Consider the following 21,130-nt stretch of genomic DNA (forward strand, 5'->3'; position numbering starts at 1 on the left):
CATCCACAACTCCAGTTCCAGGTACTAGACGTTGGTACTAGTACAGATACATTTAAGCAAAACATTCATACACATAGAATAAATCAAACTTTAAATAAATAAATAAATCTGCTCTGGGATTCAAAACCATCTTCCCTGAGAGGGGACATTTGTCAGGTTAACGTCCATTCATCCTCAGTTCCCCCAAGGGCCTGTACTTTCTAGATGTCCTAGATGCTCCGTAAGTTATCTACTGGCTGTGTTACTGGGCGTCGACGTGAGTGAATGAGCGAATGAAATATTTAGTGTGGCGGGACAGGAGCGCGCAGGGCGCTGTTGGCGAGCAGGGGGTCCGGGCGGCTCAGCCCTCGGGGGCGTGTCGGCAGAGGCGGTGGCTGAGCGCCCAGCTCGGCGCAGGAGGCGGTGGCCAGCATGGAGAGCGAGCTGCAGGCGCTGGCCCCGCGGCCCGTGAGCCCGGCGGAGCCGCCCTTCCAGGAGCTGGTGGAGGCAGCGGGCGGCCGCGGGCAGGTGCTCTTGGTGGGCGAGCTGTGGGAGCGCGAGCAGAGCCGCGCACTGCTGCGGGACTTCGCCCATGCGGTGTTCCCTCCGGAGTCCGCACCGGGCAAGCCGGCCAAGCGGGGCTGCTCAGAGACCGAGCGCGCGGCCACCGCGGCGGCCATCGAGCCGCACGGGGCTCCGGGGGCGAAGGCGGAGCGCGCCATCCGCTCGCCGCTCGTCTTCGTGCTGTGCCGCGCCGGATCGCTGACCTCCCGGGAGCCGCGGCGCCTCCTGCGGGAGATGCTGCGGGACGTGCGCGGCCGGAGGCGGGAGGGCGCCGCGCTGGTCGGGGTCCTGGTGGCCGACGCAAGTGCGGAGGACTCGGGGGCGCCGGGACTGCAGTTGCTGGAGACGCTGCTGCATGCGGTGTTCGGCCGCCAGGTCGGGGGCCCGGTGCAGGCTGCAGCCTTCCGTCCCGGCTGCCCGGCCTCCAGCCTGGCGGTCCAGGAGGCGGCCTGCAGGGCCCTGCAAGCTGCGGGACCCGGACGACCAGGTGAGACTCCGTGGGGTCAGGCTGGGCATCGGTGAAGGCGTCTTGGGAAGCCTCCAGTCCCTTTAGACAGCTTGAATTCCTTTAGGCCACCCAACTCTATTGTGCACCGAGGTAAACTGAGGCCCGAGGTAAACTTCCCGGTGGGAAGTCCGCAGCACAAGGCCTCTCAGCCTAAGGTGGTCATGCTCTGGGCAAGGAATTGAGTCTGTCTGGCCAGATCCCAACTGCACATGAGACCGGGTGTGGGGTGTGAGGGTGGGAAGAATCTGAGGGTACAACTGGGGAGGAAGTGAGTAAGAAGTAGGGTTGAACTGCTCTAAACAGCAACAACAACAAAATATAGGAGTTGGAGACTGGGGATTGGACAAGATGCAAAAGTTTGGGTGCTGTGCGTGGGGGATGGTAGAGAACTAATACTGGGGGCGGGGTGACTGTAGCTTTAAGACAAGTGCAGGCAGGGTTGTCACAGGAGCTTTAGGAGAGAGAGAGCACGATACCAGAGGCTCTGTGTGGAAGGGAGGAAGGCAGATGGAGTTCCTGGCAAAGACTTGGAATAGGTGCCAGGGGCTTGTGGGTGTCCGGAAGGGTGTGAGGGACCGAGACCATGACGACCTCAGTCATTCCTGGTAGCCACAGGTAGCTGCTTCCGCCAGGTATGGAGCCACATTTTCCTGCCACACTCTATCCTAAAGTGTAGAGAGGCAGGTGTGAGAGCTTCTCCTAGCCCGAGAGTGTTCCATCACCGAAGGGCCAGACGTCCCAAGGGAGCATGTTTTGCAGGAATTCTGCGAGGTACTGGGATTTAATGGGCTCTGCGTGAAGTCTTGTCAGCTGTTGGGAGATCTTTCCACTGCTCAACTCCCTTCCCTTTGACCTTTGACCATAGCAAACTTATGAGCTGAAGAGTGGCTGTGTGAGGTGTTCCGGGGCATTTGCTATTGGGCATTAACCAGCCACTGGGAGATGTCAGACTTTTCACACTAGGGAGACATTATCTGATGTTCTAAATGTCACACTTGCACCTGACAGCTTGGCAAAAGCATTTCTCACTGGAAGTTCCCTAGCCTCCGGCCAATCTCCCTTATGTGGAGGCTGAACAACCTCCAGGATCCTGAAAGATTAGGCAAATAAGTACCCCATGTGCATCCCTGCTCTGATGATGTCCTTACCTGGCCTTGAGGGAAAGAAGGTAATTCACACAGTCTCCCCAGGCTAATGAGCCAGTGCCCAGATAATCTTTAAGCCTTTCTTCTCTTAGCCCTCGCACCCTGGCACCCAAGATGGATGACTAAATCCTTGGCTTAAAATAACACCTACCGCTCTGGACCTTTGCAGATGCATCATCCTCTATTATATTAAACATTTGCCTACTTTTCCAAAGCACTCTGAGAGAAAACAAAAACCTAAACTAATGAGCTTTACTAAATCAAGGCAATGAATTAACTATAACTTCTTGTTGCAGCTTTGGCTGCAAAGAAACAAAGGTAACCCGTGCCTTTAATCTCAGTACTCAGGTATGCAGAGGCCAGCCTGATCTACATAGTGAGTTCCAGGCCAGTCAGGGCTATGCAATGAGACCCTGTCTCAAAAAAAAGGAAGGAAGGAAGAAAAGAAAAAAAGAAAGGAAAGCATTTAATTTGTTGGTGTTTGGAAATAGTTTGAAGCAAGTCACGATGATGCGCATCTGTGTATCCCAGTATTCGGGAGGTTGAGGCAGGAGGATGGACAGTTCAAAACCATCCTAGGGTACATAGTGAGACCCTGTCTCAAAAGCAAATGAATGGATGGATGAGTAAAAAAAAATGGAGAGGTGAGGTAGGGAAACAAGGAGGGAGTGTGAATTAAAACGGAATGCTATTACTGCCCTGCGAGTATTTTCTTTAGTGGTATGCAACTGTGTTTAATTTCATGCCATTCTGTCGCTATGGTCTCCCTAGTGTGTGCACCTAACAGAGAAATCTTCGAGGCTGAAGAGAAATAACCAGATAGATGAAATCAGGGCAGTAGGAAGTGGAGACTCGTGGGTTGCTGAGGGAAGTCTCTTGGCTTATGAAGCAGGCACTAGCTGACCTCTGCCTTGGGGATTTGGTCTCTTTTTCTAGCAGAAGGTGCCTGGGAAAGACCGGGGCTCCCTGGACTACTGACTTGCTTTTCCTGGGGTCCTCGGAGGCAGAGAAAGAACCGGGGTGTCACCTCCTCTCAAGGCCCAGCTCAAGGTAAACATCTTGGCTGTCTGGATCCTGGATGAGTTTGGGAACCTTAAGGACATCAGATGAGCCTGGAGACTGTCTCCAAGCTGAGCTAGTATTCCAGATGCCTGTACCTTCAAGCAGGGATTGGGCTGGATCAGGCAGAGTGCCTGCTCTAGCAATTCTCCAACCTGGTGAAAACACGAAGAGATATATAGTACAGAAATTCCATACGCATGGGGTTAGAGACAGGCCAGTGTCCTCTGAGGAGCCATGGAATGTTAAGGAGCTAGTGGCATTTGAGCTGGGACACAAGGTTTCAGGGGGCAGACACGGGGGCTCAGAAAGTATCCTGAGTAAAAGTTTCCAGCAGATATCAGTCTCTGAAAAGGATGCTCAGAGCTAAGGTGAAGATGGAAATGGAAGGGCTTGGAGTGGGGAGCTGGGCCACATGGACAGAATGCTCTTCAAAGGTGCAGGGTCTAAGACACAAGCAGAAAGATGGCAGCCTGTGGAGACACAGATCTCAGCTAGAGGGGACCACAGCAGCCCCTAGAGAGGAACGTTAGTTAGGTTGCTTGGACCAACAAAGGCAGAGAACATAGAAAGAGTGAGCCAAGGTGGAGCCATCTTGCTGGTAAATGGAGGTGAGTTAAGTGTAGGGGACAAATAAGGAGCAGAGGTGTAAAGTAAGCTTTTATTGTGTCCCTTATTTAAACCTGACCATTCACTGATCTAGGTGCCTTCTTTCACTGCCTAATAAATTGATACAAACAATGCCTTAAAAGAACATACTCTGGGCTGATAGAATTACTCAGTGGGTAAAGGTGCTTGCCACCAAGACTGAAGATCTGAGTTCAATTCCTAGAATCCCTACTGTGAAAGGAGAAGACTAAGACCAACAAGTCATACTTTGACTTACACACACATACTCATACACACACACACACAGATACACACACACACATACACATACATACTCATATACACACAGAGACACATACAAACACAGATACACACACATATACAGACATAGACACACAAGCACACACTATTATACAATGTTCCCACACACTAAATAAATAAACAAACAAACAAATAAATAAATATTAAAATGCCACACATATATTAAGTGCCCAAAAACAAAACTTGAAGATGCCCAAAACCCTCATATTAAATAGAGTGTCAGGGCTAGAGATAGCTCAGTGTTTAAAGCAATTGCCAGACAAGTATGAGGTTAGAGTTTGAATCCCCAGAAACTCCCTAAGTGTCAAGAGAGTGTGACAGCCTGTCTATAATCCTTCAGAGGGAGGAAACAGAGGAACCACATAGCAGGCCAACTAGCAAGACCAGCTATACTTGCAAGCTCTGGGTTTGATAGAGACCCTGCCTTGGATAAGGTGGAAAAGCAATGGAGGCAGACATCAACCTTGACATCAACACACACACACACACACACACATATATATACATATAAACATATATATATATATATATATATATATATATATATATATATATATATATATATATAAGATCTTTATTTTGCTTGGCTTTTTGAATCTCTGATATGTACACACTATAGTGTGCACATGGAAATCAGAGGACAACTTAAGGGAGTTGGTTCTCTCTTTCCACCATGTGGGTCCTGGGAACCAGACTCAGGGTCTCTGGCTTGGCAGCAAGAACCTTTACCTGCTCAGCCATCCAACCAGTTCTTCCTTTGCTTTAGAAGTAGATCTTGGGCCACATTCCTCCCTTTAAATGCTTAGATATTGACTCATGAACATGATCTTTTTATCTTCAAATGTTCCAGAACACCTCCAGGTCTCAGAAGAGGAGCTTGCACTGACACCTGTATTTCCCAATGGAGACTGTGAAGACCGTGGAAATGGATCTAGAGCCCAGGATGGAGTTGTCCACATACCACCTGATCCCTCAGAGGATACAAGATGAAGGCTGGACCCCTGGACTGGCCCTAACCTGCACACTAGGCTCTGGCCCTTCTCAGTGAGTCTCCACATCACACTGTTGACCTCAGCAGATGGTGACTGACTAACTATGAAGACCCCACTTGCTTGGGGGCTGCTGCTTTCACTGTTACCAGCTCTGCGACAAGGCCTGTGGGACCTGCTCCACATTTAGTGTCTTTTTACTCTATGGTCATGGTGGGTTGATCTTGTCTCTCTGTGCCTTCATTTCTCTGAGCCGAGGAGCCTCTGTAAGGGCTTTTCAGACATGTCACTCGGTCTTTGGGCTTGTTTCCCAAATGACTGAAGGGCCGCCAACCCAGTGGCTTTCCACCAGGAGCCACGCTGCATCTCGGGGCAATCAGTGGGCATCTCACAGTGTGTAGGATGGGCCAGCTACAAATAATTAGTTTGCTCAGAATGCTGATTGTGACCCGTTTGAGAAATGGAAGGGCCAATCCCTTCTCCCTGTCATTCTGGGAAGAGATCACCATGGGTGTCCTGGGATCTTGGCTCCCAGAACAAGCCAAAATAAAGACCTGACTGTTACTGTGAGGGAGAGCCTGCCAGGCCAGAGCCAAGATGGCTGTGTGTTACAGGTCCAGTACCAACAGCGCCTTGCGTGCCATGAGAAAAGGGGGCCTCTGTCTTTCTCATGTTGACACTGATTATTTTGCCAAATCTTTTATGGAAAAGTTTGCTGGGAGCTGCCTATAGCACCAAGGAGAGAGAAAGCCAGGGTATTGGGGTGCTCAGCCCCCCGACTTACACTAGATCTCAGGTCCTAGCCCAAATATCCTGGAGGTTCTGGAATCTTCCCTCTGAGTCTGTGAGTCACGTAGGATGGGTAAATATCTTCCACAGAACCAGCCAGGGTATCTACTCATGCAGAGGCAACTGGGGACTACCTCTTTTGTCCCTGTCAGCCCCTGGAGAAATCAGTCTTTGGAAGGACAAAGGCCCTTACTAGCTTTCCCTGATGTGGAGAAAGCACTGTCGGAGGGAAGTGGATAATCCAGTGCATAAATCCACTTATTAATCTATGAGACACTTTGCAGTTACCCAACTGTACCATACTTTGCATGGCTCCCTGAGAGGGGCTGCATTACTTTGAGTCATGATTTCAACTCTTTCTGTGGTGATACCAAGGGAGAGGACCCTCCCTGCTCTGTGCCTCAGTTTCTTCTTGGTAATCCACAGCCTAATTTCCCTCTTAGTCTCAAGAAAAAAAAAACAAAACTAAGAAATAGATAATGTCTTTCCTGCATGAGGTGAAAGCAGACATCATTTTAATAATACAAGGTTGTACGGTAGGAAATGGTCTCGACTAGCATCTTTTATTCAAGAGTGAACTCCAGGCCAGGATGTAGTTTGGTTAGTAGAGGGCTATCCTAGCATATTAGTTTGATCCCCATCATTGTAAACCAGATGTAGTGCACATGCCTATAACCCCAGTACTTTGGAAGTAGAGATAGGAGAATCAGAAGTTCAAATCCACCCTCAGTTACAGTGTGAGTTGGAGGCCAGCCTGGACTACATGAGACTGTCTCAGAAAAAAGAAAAAAAAAAGAACTTTGAATTGTCAATGTGATTTGATTTTGTTTTTAAATGGGGGAGTGTGGTATATTTAAAGCTATTTTTTTGTTACAATGTTGACCTATACAACCCTCTGTAATCATTCAAGTTGGAGTTTTATTATTTGGTCAAGGAAAAGGGCTTGAAATTTAGGTTGGGAATTTGTTTAAGAAGTAACAAGGGTTGAAACTCTTTTGTATCTTTTACCCGTGTTGAAACTCAGGAAACTGCACATTTAAATCAATGTGGCTTCCTGGGAGAGGGAGGCCACGCCTTCCTTTCTGGTCTGTGGTGACTCCTCTCCAGCCCTTACTTGGAGCTCTATCCCCCCGTCACAGGACCATTTGAGCTTGTAGTCTCTGGTCTAAGGTGTGGTTTGCACACCACTCACATTGGTGGTTGCGGTTTTAATTGCCTACTGCAGGTCTCGAGGCTGGTTAAAGAGGTCTTTGTACTGAGTCTGGCTTCTGCTTCCTGGTAAGATGGGTGCAGCAAACAGCATCCTACGGCTCGTGTTAGTGCTGTTTCCCAGACAGAAAGACCCAGGTTTCACCAAGGATGATCATGTGGGGCCCTTCCAGGGGACTTCAGAAAGACACGAAGGTTGGGGTGGCCTGAGGGAAGGCTAGAGACCTGGAGGATGCCAGGGGTCACTGGGGTTCTAACATGTAATGTGATGGTGGTTCCCCTGCTTTTGACTCAAATGCTGGTTCCTTACATCTAATAAACCAGACAGTGCCTCACTGTATCTGATAGAAGCAAAGTGGGTCTTTCTTTTCTTCTCTAACACCATCCTCACAGGACTTGGGGAGGAGGGAGTCTGAGCAAATGAAATGCCCCTAAAAGTCCCCCAGGCCCAGATGATTTCTCCACAACCCCATGGCTGGTTCTGGAGAATAACTGGGAAGCAGAAGCAGGTGTTAAGTTGATTTGATTATTTATTTGTTTTTACATTTTACTTATAGGAGGCATATAAAGGCCATAACACATGATAAAGGTCAGGACAACTTGTGGGACTCAGTTTTCTCTTTCACCATGTGGACCAAGTGAAACAAACTTAGGTCACCTGGCTTGGTAGTAAATACTTTTACCCACTGAGCTATTGTACAGTCCCAGAAGTAAATATTTAAAAGGAGGTTTTTTTTTTTTTTTCTTTTTTTTTTTAATTTAAAGATAGCATGTGATTTGATACACAATAGAAGGCGTGGACGTGTATGTGTGCATTTAACCAGAGCGAAGCCAGGCCTTCGTTAACTTTCAGACAAACCTTTGTAAAATTTGTGTTATAGTTTCTCTCCTATTCAAGAGTTTGCCTACGAGGAGTTCCTGGCTTTGGGAAAAGCCTGTAAAAACAAAACACAAAACTAAACGAATAATCACCACCACCACCATCATCATCAACAACAACAACCGAGACAAGTGTGGAGGCCCTGGGCCTGCAATGTCAGTAAGCCCCTCTTTCCCTGCTAGAAGCAAGGACCAAAGTACAGCAAGCGGATAATGACCAGTGACCACTGGAGATGTGAAGGCTGTCTGCTTTAAAATACTAGTGACAGCCAGGCACTGGTGGCACACACCTTTAATCCCGTCACTCAGGGAACAGAGGCAGGCAGATCTCTGAGTTCCAGGCCAGCCTGGTCTACCAAGAGAAATTCTCTCCCAGGCGTGGGGGCGGTGGGAGCAGTGACGAGATAGAGGGCTTGCTTCATAGGGACAGAGAGCCTGGACTTTGTCACTTTGTCCTGTTTGCACAGTAAACACTATGAGTGGAGGAGACTGGCTTTAGTGGAAGCTGCACCAGCACTCTGACCTGTTTTTGTGAGCTAGTGTATCAAGCATTAGGACTGAGGTGGAATTTGGCCAAAGTATCCTACCACTTGCATAACCTTGGTGTTGGGGTGAAGGGAGGGTGGCAGTACTGGACCACCAGGAACCTTACACACATCCTTGTCTGCCTTCGAACTAGAGCCCAAGACTTCTACTAGCCTTACACCCAGGGCTGCCAATAGGTAGCAGAACATGGCTGCCTGTGGGGCAATGTTGTGCCTCCTATAGTCACAGGAAGTGCACAGGGACAAGAGTGGGAAGGGACAACAGGATGTGGGGAGGCCATACCCTAGGAGGGGCTGTGGCTTTGGTAATAGTTAGAACCCCGTCTACCTTCCTTCTGGCCTCTCTAGCCATGACATGACTCTTATCCAAATGTTCAGCTGGCCTTGGAGCACCTTGCTCAGTCCTTAAGACCAAGGTCATTTTGAGGTCTAGTTGCAGAAACTGGGTCTGTCTCTTAGCCCCAAACTCTTTCTCTTCCTTGACAACTAAGGAGGTCTTCAAGTTGGGGGTGGCTTTGTTATTCTTACAGATTAGCTTCAGTCTGACATACAGTCCCAGTGGGCTACCTGCTCCAGAACTCCTAGATGTGGGGAGGACCACTCTCAGCTCCTTGTTCCCTGACAGAGAGGCTATCCCCCCTCAAAGCTCCAGAGAGTAGGCAAGACCCTGAAGAGGCTATGTGGCTAAAAAGAATCTATGGTAAGGCACATGTGAAACTCTTCATTTTCTAGTAGACACCTCGGGAAAAGGGAGCAAAGAAACAGGTAAGATTCATTTTAATCATATGCATTTTTGGTTTCGTTTTCTGAGACAGGGTCTCACCATGTAGCACTTTCTGGCCTAGAACTCACTATGTAAACCAGGCTGGCCTCCAGTTCACGGAGATCCATCTGCCTGTCTCTGCCTCCTGATTGCTGAGGTTAAGGGTCTGAGCCACCACACCCAGCTTAATATACTTTAAAAGAACATTTATTTAATTTTATGTGGATATGCATGTGCTTAGGTGTGTGTAAATACACCACGTGCAAGCAGGAGCCCACAGAGATCAGAAGAGGCATCGGATCCCATCCCTAGGAACTGGAGTTATTGATAGTGGCAAGCTGCCATATGGGTTCTGGGATTCGAACCCAGGTCTTTTGCAAGAGAATATGTGCTCTTAACTGCTCAACTATCTTCCCAGCCTGCCTTCCTTCCTTCTTTCCTTTTTTAAAAATTGTGTGTGTGTTGGGGGGGAGGATGGTGTGGGAGCATGGACAGGGCTGTTCTTCCATTTGTGGTTGAGGATGACCTTGAATGAACTTCTCATCTTCCTGCTTCCAGCTCCTTCCTAGAGTCTTGTTTTTCATCCCACTCCCTTATGACAGGGTCTCTCACTGAGCCTGGACCTCACCAGCTTTCACCAGGGCTGGTGGCCAGAAGCCAGAATGATCCTCCTACCTCCTTCCCTGAACTCAGGTCATCATTGCATGCACAGCAAGTTCTCTTACACACAAAACCATCTTCCTTCCCCAACACCTGATTTTAGGCAGTGCTGGGTATCAAACCTAGGACTTTGCACATACTAGACAAGCAGACACCCAACGTAACCACACCCGGATCCCATACATCTTTACAAGGATCAAAATCATGTTCAGTTGGAAATTACTAATAAAGCATTATACATTTTTAAAAAGCAAGGTCTTACTATTTAGCCTGAGATAACCTTGAACTTAGCTATGTAGCTCAGGCTGACCTTGAATTTATAATGCTCCTGCCTCAGCTTTCCAAATGGAAAATGGCTGCCACATGGTTTCCAATTCCTTTTTTCATTCTGTTTTGTCAAATCCCTGATTCCTGTGAGAAATGTACTGCTTAATTCAGGGCCATGGAGATGGCTCAGCAGCTAAAAGTGACCCTGCCAAGCCTTTGTGTCTGAGGTGGATCTGTAAGGCCTACATGGTAGAGATAACCTGGGGTTGGAGAGATGGCTGAGCAGTTAAATGCACTGGCTGCTCTCATAGAAGACCCTAGTTCAGTTCCCAGCACCCACATGATGGCTCACAACTACCCATAACTCCAGTTCCAGAGAATCTAATGTCCTCTTCTGTCCTCTTCCAGCAACAAACATGAATGTAGTACCTTTACATACATGCATACTGACAAAGCACTTTACATATGAAATAAAACAAATATTTAACATATGTATTTATTTTCAGAAAGAGAGATAAGTAGCTCCTGCAAGTTATCCTCTGATTTCACATGCACGCTGTGGCATTGAAAACACCTGATTGGTATTTAGAGTCCATTAGATTTAGTCATAAGAATATTCACATCCTCAAATTGTTCCATGTATGAAGCTTTTCAATAACTAAATTGAGGATCTGTTCAATTGGAAAGAAATTCAATGGACTAAAATTAATTTGACATACCCATTGATTTCACTAATTCCAAAATTTTCTACTTCAATATAAAAATGTAATGTCAACCGATTAAAGTTAAGTATAGGGCTGGAGAGATGGCTCAGCAGTTAAAAGCACTGGCTGCTCTTCCAAAGGTCATTAGTTCAAATCCCAGCAACCACATGGTGGCTCACAAGCATTTGTAATTGAATCTGATGCCCTCTTCTGGTGTGTCAAGGACAGTGTGGTCATATACATAAGATAAATAAATCTTTTTTAAAAAGCTTAAAACAATAAAGTTAAGTATAATTTGCAGTTTAGTTCCTTCCTGGCATTAGCTCACTTTGAGTGCTCAACAATTCTTGTGGCTGATGATGACGTATAAGAAGCTCAGTGGAAAAGCACCTGCTAAACATGCACAAGGTCCTGGGTCAATCTCAAAAACAAACAAATGTAATGTAACTGTCTTTGTAGCTCACGGTGTAAATAGCGATGAACACGAGAAAAACATTAGTGACTAAAGATTTTCAAGGTGATTCTTAACCCCCACTTGCTGAAAAGTGTCTGGCCGTCCCAGAAAGAGAGAAAGCGCCAGCCATTGAGACGCTCTAACACAGAGCAGGCTTACCAGGTTTGCTAGGTCGGTGGTTCCCGCCTAACACTGCAGCACAGACTATAGGCTGGAGATCTGGGCGGCGCTCCCACATAAGTCCTCCGCCAGCGGGGACCTTGAAACCACCAGGGGGCACTGTAAGACCAGCCAATCTCCTGCCTTCCTGCTGACCGGACCTGCCGCCCAGCCCCTATGCGGGTGAGGCCATAGCGAACCTGGGGTGGGCTCTAAGATGTTTTATGATTCTCCTAAAATTTGATCGCTCGGTAAGAACAGAGCGCACCCTGCAGGAATCCCTCCTGTCATTCCGTAAGTTCAGGTTCTCAATCCCCGAGTGGAGCAGGGCTAGCTTAAATTTTTTATCTTTACACCACTATATCCTCAAAAGTAGAGCTCATTTGAATCCTGGAAAGGGCAGGATAGCTGTATAAAGCTCAGATAACTTTGTGGCAATGACAAGCGTGCACGCTACCCAAAGTGTGTGTGTGTGTGTGTGTGTGTGTGTGTGTGTGTGTGTGTGTTGGGGATCAAACCCAGAGTGTAACCCATGCTAGGCAAGTGCACTACCACTGAGCTACTTACCACTGAGCTATGCCCTAAGCTTCAAAAAGATTTTTAATTAGTTATCAAATGATGCTCATGTAGCTGTCAACACTGTCTACATTTGCTGTGCGAGGGGCCATGCAGTTTCTGCAAACACTGCAAAAACAAATAGGTATATAAAGATAGGGCTGCTCCAAGGCTTGGTTGAGGGGAAGGTTAAAGGGCAGAGTATTGCCAGAGGCATCAGAAGTGTCCAGAGCAAGGAGAGAAAGTAAACAGAACATGGCCCTGGGGACGGGGTGGGGTGGGAGGAGTGGGGGAACAGGACAAGAGAGGCAAAAGAGAGGGGACCAGGAGAGCTCATGGACAGAATGGCAGGGTTATGTAAGAATGAGAAGTTGGGGGAGGGGAAGCACATGAGTGTAGGGCAGGGGGCAGGGTGGAAGGAGCTGGTACACACAGGGACTGAGTCAGCCTGGAGGCCAGCATTCACTTTAATATGCTAATAGGCACTGAGCCTATCAGCCCTGGACTTGACACTAACTAAAATAAAATAACTAAAAATGTTCTGATAGCACATGAAATTCTCATTCCTGCCTTTTCCTGGAGAAAGCGTTGGCTTCACAATATAAGCCTGCATTCTTGCAGGGCAACCATGTAAGCCCCATAGCTGCTGATCACCTGAATTGAGCCATTAGGCCTTCCTTTGCCAGGGCCCCCTCTACTCCCTACCACTGCCTTTGACGCCATTGCTGTCTATCGCCAACCTAACACAGGATTCTCATTCTCTCTCCATCCTTATCCTTTGTGGTGCTGAGGATCTAACACCAAACCTTGAGCAAACTAAGCAAGCACATCCTCACTGAGCTGTACTCCCAGCACCTGAGGCTCTCCCGCTGAACTGGATCGCCAGCCCTTGAACAGGTTTTGTTTTGTTTTGTTTTTGCACAGAGCTTTTGTTAATCCCGAGGATGGGAGGAGAAAGACCACTGACCCAAACCATCATCACCAAACTAACTAAAGCAAGCAATTAGTTAAAGCAAGCTTTTAAAAATGCATATCCACAGGATACCTACCCCTGAAGCAGGGTTTGAGAGGTCAGCATTGGATGTGAGGAAGACAGGGGTAAGGGGTTTGTTTGATGGGCAAAATAGGAGGGGGTCACGGGAGCAGAACAAGTTAGTCCTGAGGACCTCCTCAAACAAAGACATGGTTGCAAAGGTAGGCATAGCAAGGTAGTCATAGCAACATAGTTATAACAAGGTACTCATTGGTGGTCATATAACCTTTTGAAATAAAGGTAGGGTGCCAAGATGGTTATAAACAACTTTTTGAAACAAAGTCACGATTGCCTGTGGAGGGCCATACAGGAGGAACATGTGGTACAGAACCATTTGTAGGTTACAAGTGGAGCATAACCTTAAGAAACAGGTTTAATCATAAACAGAATGAAGCTAGTTTATCCTTACTATAAGATGGCTTCCATCTTAAGATGGAAGCAGGCTGGTTCTTTGCTTCACTCCTGTATTACTTTGTGGCATTCATCTGTGGCTTCTCTAGGGGTCTTTACGTGGAGGTCTCTCTGTAGAAATATACCCCAAACACTCAGTACACTTATCTTTTATGCACACCTCTTTGGTCACAGGCTCAATTCCTTCGAAGGAGTTTGTTTTTGGCAAGTGTGGCTTCAAAATACTAAATTGTTAAAAAGTTTACAAACACACATTTAATCCGGTGGCAATGGTAAAACACGATGTGTCTCACCATATCTGATTGTTTTGAGAAGGCCATAGAAATAGGCTTTGGTCACTGCCGTCCAAACAGTAGCTTGGTGGTGAGGAGCTAATTGCTCAACAGTGGTAAAGTGAATGAGAGCCATGACTCTGGGTTCAGTCCCCCGCAACTTCCCACCATACGCAAATCACTGCTTAATACTCAGATCTGTCTCAGCATCGACTAGTGTGTAAATCTGCTGTCGACACTGATGTATGGAAGTAAGTGACTGACTAAAGAGATGGCTCAGTGGTTAAGAGCACCGGCTGCTCTCCAGAGAACTAAGGTTTGATTCCCTCCCTTATAGTGGCTTACAAGCATCAGGAATGCCAGTTCCAAGGGACCTGATGCTCACTTGTGGTTTCCAAGGGCAGTAGGCATGAATGTGGCACAGGAACATAGACACATGGACACACACACACACACACACACCATCTATATGCATAATTTTTTAGTTAAAAAAGAAAGTAAGTAAAAGTCACAACTGTCCAGTTCCACTGGACTCAAGTCTCTCCTAAGCTACGCGTCTCTACCCTCTCAAACCGCCATCCCACAAACATGGATCAGGTAATGTCGTTTGTTGAGCCAAGTTGGCAGTTTGTGAAAACTCAATTCAGCTGGTTAAAAGATGTACCAAACCAGATAGAAAAGAATTCCGGAAGATCGACATGGCCACAGTGATAGAATTTGCCATTATGGGATTAATTGGCTTCTTTGTAAAACTGATCCACATCCTTATTAATAATATTATTGTGAGTGGCTGAGTCCTTTCTCATCCTGGGACTAGTGAACCAATGAGGGGATGACAAGCTCATGAAGTAAATAAAACGTTTGGGAAAAAAAGTCACAACTGTCATCTCAAAATTCTAAAGATTATGAGGAACTTTTTGCTAGAAGAAAGCACTTGCTAGAAAGGAGAAAAGAATACACAACATTGCTTCTTCCTTTGACATATTTCTTCCTGTATATTATCACATACTTCTGATTTTGTTTTTAATATTTCTGTGTTTTTTAATTGATGCATTTGTTTTATTTATGAATACTTTGTCTATAAGTACACCTGCATGCCAGAAGAGGGCAGCAGATCCCCTTTTAGATGATTGTGAGCCACCATGTGATTGTGGGAATTGAACTCAGGACCTCCAGAAGAGCAGCCAAAGCTCCTAACTAATGAGTCATTCTATCAACCCATTGTTTTGTTTTGTTTTTTGAAACAGGCTCTCTCTACATAGCACTGGCTGTCCTGGAATTCACTGCAGATTTGGACGACCTTGAATTTACACAGATCCCCAGCCACTGCCTTCTGAATGAGTGACCACACCCAACCTTTTGAAACATGTAAAATGTACAGTAATAGCTGTTCCAGAAGTAATGTTTTAAAAGTCTTATGGGGGTTAGGGATGTAGTTCAGTAGGTACAGTGCTTACCTAGCATGCATGAGGCCCTGGTTCAATCACCAGGACCATATATACCAGGTATTGTGGTGCACACCTACAATCCCTGCATTCTCCAGTTAGACCCTGACCAGAAGTTCAAGGTCCTCCTCAGCTACAAAGAAAGTTTGAAAACAACCTGGACTATTATATAAGAACCCCCCCATTCTTATTGTTTAGCTATAATAGACTAAATTCATTATCATCGTAAAGTACTGTGAAGTGTTTGTATTTTGGAGGCAGGCTTTCTTTTATTTTTTTAAGATGTATTTATTATTTATTTAGTGTGTATATGTGCACCTGAGTATAGGTACCTGTGGAGGCCAGAAGAGAGCATCAAACCCCCTGAAGCTGGACTTGCAAGCAGTTGTGAGCTGCTCCCTATGCATGCTGGGAATTGAACTTGAGTCGTCTGGAAGCTTAACCACTAAAGGCAACTCTCTGAATGCCACCAACCCAGCCCTTTTAAGACAGCGAACGTCTCATTATATGACTCCTACTTCATTGGAATTTCACGATGGAAATGAGGTTGGCTTGGAACTCACAGAGATCTGCCTACCATTGCCTCCCAAGGGGTGTACCACCATGTTTGATACCTGGAAAGTCTATTTTCGTATGTGTGTTCATATTTGTGTGTGTGGGGGGGTGGTCCTCTGGAGGTTGAGGTTGTACAAAAGACACAGCCATGGAGGTAAGTTTGTGCCACGCATATACACATATAAGTACATACACATATACACACATATGTGCAAGTAGGCTGGAGATTGACACTGGGTGTCTTCCTCAGTTGCTCTTCTACCCCTTCCTAGTGCCCCACCCCCCGCCGCGGTCTCACTTTGTGGCTCTGGCTGTCCTGGAACCCACTTGTAGGCCAGGGTGGCCCTAAAACCACAGAGATCCACGTGCCTCTGCCTCCTGGGTGCTGTGATTAAAGGAGTGAACCATTATACCCAGCCACTTTATTGTTTGAAAGAGTCTCTTACTAGACCTGGAGCCCACCAACTGGCTAGACAGGCCGGCCAGCAAGCCCCACATATTCAGTTGTCTTCGCCTGCTCCAGCCCTTTGGTTCACACTAGCCGCTGGGAATCCAAACTCAAGCTCAGATCCTCATGTTTTTATGGCAAACACATAAGCGACCAAGTCATCCCTCCAGCAGTATACCACACCACCTTTCCCCACTTAGATAGCGGATCTTTTATAGCCTAGACTGGCCTCAAATTCAAGATCCTGCTTCATTCGCTTTTCTACGAAAACACTTCCCTGTATTCCCAATAGTCTTGGGTTGACGGGCATTGTTGCAGTGAGACCGCCATATCATTAGGTGGCGCTGCGAGCACTGCTTATACCTTCCCTAACACCCTTTCTCTTAGCAATGGCGGGTGATGAGTGGACCTCTATTGGCAAGGGTGTCTATTTTGAAGCCTGATGGAAAGTGCAAATGACTGTCTGTTCCCAGCCAGCCAGAGCTCTGACCTCTCGGAGAGTTATAAAAAACAACAACATGTTTTTTAGTCTGTTGCATGGTCTCGAGAGGCTGGAGCTGCACAAAAAACACCGGCGTGGAGGTGAATTTGCGCCAAGCCTCTGGAGGAGATGCGGGCAGCCCTAGGGCGGGCGGGGTCCTCGGCTAGAAGCGAGCCGGCGGCCTGTGGAGGGGACTGACTGAGCAGCACACCCGGGAACCTGGAGGTGCGGTAGAGCAAGCGAGCCCTGAGCTGACAGATCCAGGGCCAGGACTGTGGACGAACGGATCGGCGAGTGCAGGGCGCAGCCATGATCACTTCAGCCGGTGAGTGCGGCCGGGAGCAGGAGCCCTAGTGAGAAGCCGCCGCCGCGCCGGCGTTTAGCTGAGTCAGGGCGGGTGACTGGGCACCTCCGGGTTGAGCGCCGGCCTGGTCGGGCCCCTCTGCCCGAGGGCCACCTCGGGGATCAAGGGCTGGGAGACTGGCCAGGTCACTGCAGGCTTCTTGGTTTCGGAGGAATAGGACCAGGTGGCTACCTGGGCGTCCCTCTCCAGCCACACCCCCGTGCCAGGACCGGACCGGGCACCTAGGCGGTCGCTGGACCTTTATTCTCTGTCCGCTTCTTGGTCGAGTGACCCCCCCATCCTTCCCCGCAAGTGTTTTGGCTTGGGATGGGCCCCGGTGCCATCGTAAACATCTTATAGCAGCTCCTGGCCTGGCAGCCTAACTGCTACACCAAGTGCTTCTGGCTCGGCTTGAGATTTTTTTCTCCTGGAAGTCCGAAATTGGGTTTGAGGTGGCTGGGTTTCTGGGGCCACCGCATTCACTTGAGAACCTCGTTCGGTGAAGGTAGTATTGACTGGAGCGCCAACTTACCGTGTGTGTTTGAGATTCTCAGGACTGCAAAGCCGGTTTCACACACTTGTGTAGGTTTATGCATAGATACTTGTAGTGGCTATTGAAATGGGAAGGTGTGGAAATGGAGACTTTCAAGCCCAACACTACAGACTTGATTTACATATAGCTGTTCCCAGCTTTGGTGATTTTTCAGCCTTGGCTGCTTGGTTGTCCTGATTCTGTGCTCGCTCTACAAGTATTTGATTGTGAACAGACAGGTTCTCAGTAGACAGTAATCCGTATGGTGGGGAGCTTAAGGCCGTCTTTATGAGGATTGGTTAAGGAAATTAGTAGAGATGCTAGACCTTTATCTCCCCCCCCCTTCTCTTTTGTTGTTTTGTCTGTTTCAGATAAGGAATTACTGTGGAGCTCTGGCTGAGCTCGAACTCACTATGTAGACCAGGCTGGCCTCAAACTCCCAGAGATCCCCTGCCTCTGCTTCCCAAATACTGGGATTTATTTGAAATGTGCACCACTACACCCTAATTATGAGTTTTACTTCCCATCAGAGGAAGTATCCCCCACCCCCATTAGCTCTGGAGGTAAATACTAGATTTTTTTTGATACTTGTAAGTCTTAGGCTTAGGTCCTGCAGTTCCCACTGGTCTTCAGAGTGTTGGCATCTGGGATCGGAGTTGTGTAGGTGCTTAATAGGGTGGACCCAGAAATAGCCACCTCATTCGGAATGTGGGTCCAGGCCACCTTTGTCTCTTGCCTGGACTCAAAACTTTTTTCTAAGCTCATTCTTCTGGTTCCAGGTTTGCTTTGGGAACTGTTGGGTAGCATTTCTCATTTTCATTACACCATAGTCACACTAGATTTTTTTGTGACAGCCTCTCTCCTATTTAAGAGTTCTTGTACATTCTGTTCCCACTTAGCCTTTTCTTTCAGGAGGTATGATAGATCTTCAGTGTTCATCTCAACTTTATCCCTCTATTAGAAGCACTCTGACTCTGCGCTGGCAGCCGCCTCTCCATCACAGTTCTTTAATGACCATGTTAACTTGTCTTAAGCTGTTACACTGAACTCCAGAGTAGAATTTTGGGCAGGAAACCTGTTTCCATAATTCTGAGGACACTGCCATGTGTGGCAGATGTTAAAAGTATACCCTGAATGGAGAAATCAGTGCCCTGGGTTTTTAGAGCCTATTGAAAGAAGACTTGGTAGGTATATACAGAACTTTTACCTTCTTTGAGGTCTTACCCTGAAATACTTGGATGATAACATAGCATATACATTTATAGCTATCATGTATGTTTATGGAGCATAGTTAGCTTCTGCTCCAACCTTTTTGACATTTTGTGTCCCATCTGCTCAAGTTGGTTTAGGACCTGAGCTTAGGATCTATCCCTAGCACTACAAAGGCCAGAGTCATGGGTCTGGTGTTCATTCGTTTTCTCACTGGGCACATGTTAAAAGCAAGACATCAGTGCTTATTTACTAGAAGGAAGCATGAATCTGGATTGGATTGGATTTAACACAAGTGAACAGAGAAGTAACGCAGACAAGCTTTAAAAAATAGTTTTCTACCCTCTGTCCTCTTCTGACCTCCTGAATTGACCATTTTCAACTTTTATTTCCAGGAAATATTTCTATATTGATAAATAATATGAAAACATTGCTATTGATTGAGCCAACAATTTAAGACAGTATCTACTAAGTTTTTTGACCACTGAGCATCTCTCCAGCTTCCAGCTTCATACAAGGTTTTTAAAAAGCACTTAGGTCAGGAGCGGCAGAGATGGCTCAGTGATTAAGAGGACTTGTTCTTGCAGAGGACCTGGGTTTTATTTCCAACACCCACATGGTGGCTCATAGTATCTGGGGATCAGATGCCCACTTCTGACTTCCGTGAGCACTAAGTACACGGAGTACACATACATACATGCTGTCAGAACATTCGAATTTAAAATAAAAGGTTTTTTTTTTTTAAAGCACTTAGGTCTTTACCTATCCAAAGTTGAATTCTGTTTTGTCTTTAAATAGGAAATATTAGTGTAGGCATATATAACATGTTTGATTTAGCTATGTTCATCATTGAAGGCTGATGGCTGTGTTAGGAAGCCATGTAAGAAACCAAGGTTGAAACCACACATGAGTCCAAAGATCCATTCCATTGCAACATTGCCTGTGGTGGGTAACCAGTGTCTTTAGGATTAAGTTCTGTGTTACTTAAGATCATTTCCCATGTCAACTGTTCTGTTCTGCCATCTGAACCCCCCCACACACACACATGTTACTGTTTCAATAGTCAGTTAAGGCATTTAGTGGTTAAAATGATTTCATTTTAAGTTCATCTTTCCTCCTCTTTATTCTGGAGGTGTCATGACAACCCACCATACCAAGGTTTCCACTTTTAGAGCAGTGAGGTGCCTTCATTTTACTGCTAAACCTTGTACCTTTTTCTTTGTGGCTTCCCCAAAACTGTCTTTAGCAGGTGGAAGCAAGAACCACTGGGAAACTTTATTCCTGGGTCTTAACCCCATATTTTCTGATAAAGAAGTTCTGGGGCAAGCCCAAGAATTTACACTTGTAGTAAGTTCCAAGTAATTGTAATGCTGTTGGACCAAAAATAATAATAATAATAATAATAATAATAATAATAATAATAATAATAATAATTGGTATAGGCAAAAGATGATACATAGGTTGGTGATATTTTAAATACAGATAAGTCTAAACACTCCAAAATATATAAGTCTGCAGTTGTTCTTAAAATAGTTTTATTTATGGACCAGTGAGATGGCTCAGTGAGTAAAGGCACTTATCCCGAGCCTAATGACTTGAGTTTGACACCCAGGATCCATGTGGTTAAAGGACAAACCAACTTCCATCATTTGTCCTCTGACCTCCATGTATGCTATGGCATACACCTGTTCCCCCGCAGTAAGAAGTTGTTGGGGGGGGTGTAAGGGAGAATATGAGAATGTGTATGTGGTATATGCACAGGTGTGTGTGTTCCTGCACACGTACAGAGGCTAGAGGAGTACATTGGTATCCTGCTTCCTTGTGCTGTCTCTTTTTCTGTTTCTCTGCTTCTATCTCTCTCTTCTGAGAGAGGGTCTCTCAACTGAACCTGGATCTAGGCTTCAGGTCAGCAAGTCCCAGTGAGCCTATCTGCCCAACTCCACCAGTGCTGGGCTAGCTAGTCTATGTGGCCATGTGGAGATTTGAACTCTGGTCTTCTTGCTTGCTAGGCAAGAACCTGCTTGCCATTTGCCTAACCCCACTAACGTCTACAGTTTAAAGAAAAATAATTTTTCTAATGAAGTTATCACTAAAAATACTTTTTTCCTTGTCTTCTGTTTGGTGTATATATACAGTGCATGCATGTGTGTGTACACATATATGCCAGTGAGTGTAGAAGACAAAGGTTACTAATGTTAGATGTCTTCCTCTATCACTCTGCACTTAGTCTTTTTTTTTAAAGT

At 46.5% G+C, this 21,130-nt stretch overlaps 2 protein-coding genes across 3 annotated transcripts in view; both read left to right on the top strand.

Annotated features, from left to right (window-relative positions):
- Positions 1-411: 411 nt before the first annotated feature.
- Positions 412-5,175, top strand: LOC308432870 (uncharacterized protein C2orf72 homolog; the record flags this gene model as incomplete). Of its 2 annotated transcripts, none has more annotated exons than XM_080932718.1 (3): positions 412-1,030; positions 3,133-3,246; positions 5,036-5,175. In XM_080932718.1, the coding sequence occupies 3 exons, from the start codon at positions 412-414 to the stop codon at positions 5,173-5,175; spliced, it is 873 nt and encodes a 290-aa protein (XP_080788844.1). The 2 variants fall into 2 exon arrangements, with proteins under 2 accessions (XP_080788844.1, XP_080788845.1); XM_080932719.1 differs by having other exon boundaries at positions 3,136-3,246.
- Positions 5,176-16,977: 11,802 nt separating this feature from the next.
- The window catches only part of PSMD1 (proteasome 26S subunit, non-ATPase 1), a 70,285-nt gene continuing 66,132 nt past the window's right edge, over positions 16,978-21,130 (top strand). Inside the window, exon 1 of the mRNA XM_080933389.1 lies at positions 16,978-17,128. Coding sequence (XP_080789515.1) covers positions 17,113-17,128 — 16 coding nt within the window. The 5' untranslated portion in view covers positions 16,978-17,112. The remainder of the gene's footprint in view (positions 17,129-21,130) is intronic.

Source organism: Micromys minutus, assembly GCF_963924665.1.
Source record: "Micromys minutus genome assembly, chromosome: 19".
In the NCBI taxonomy this organism is placed as follows: Eukaryota; Metazoa; Chordata; class Mammalia; order Rodentia; family Muridae; genus Micromys; species Micromys minutus.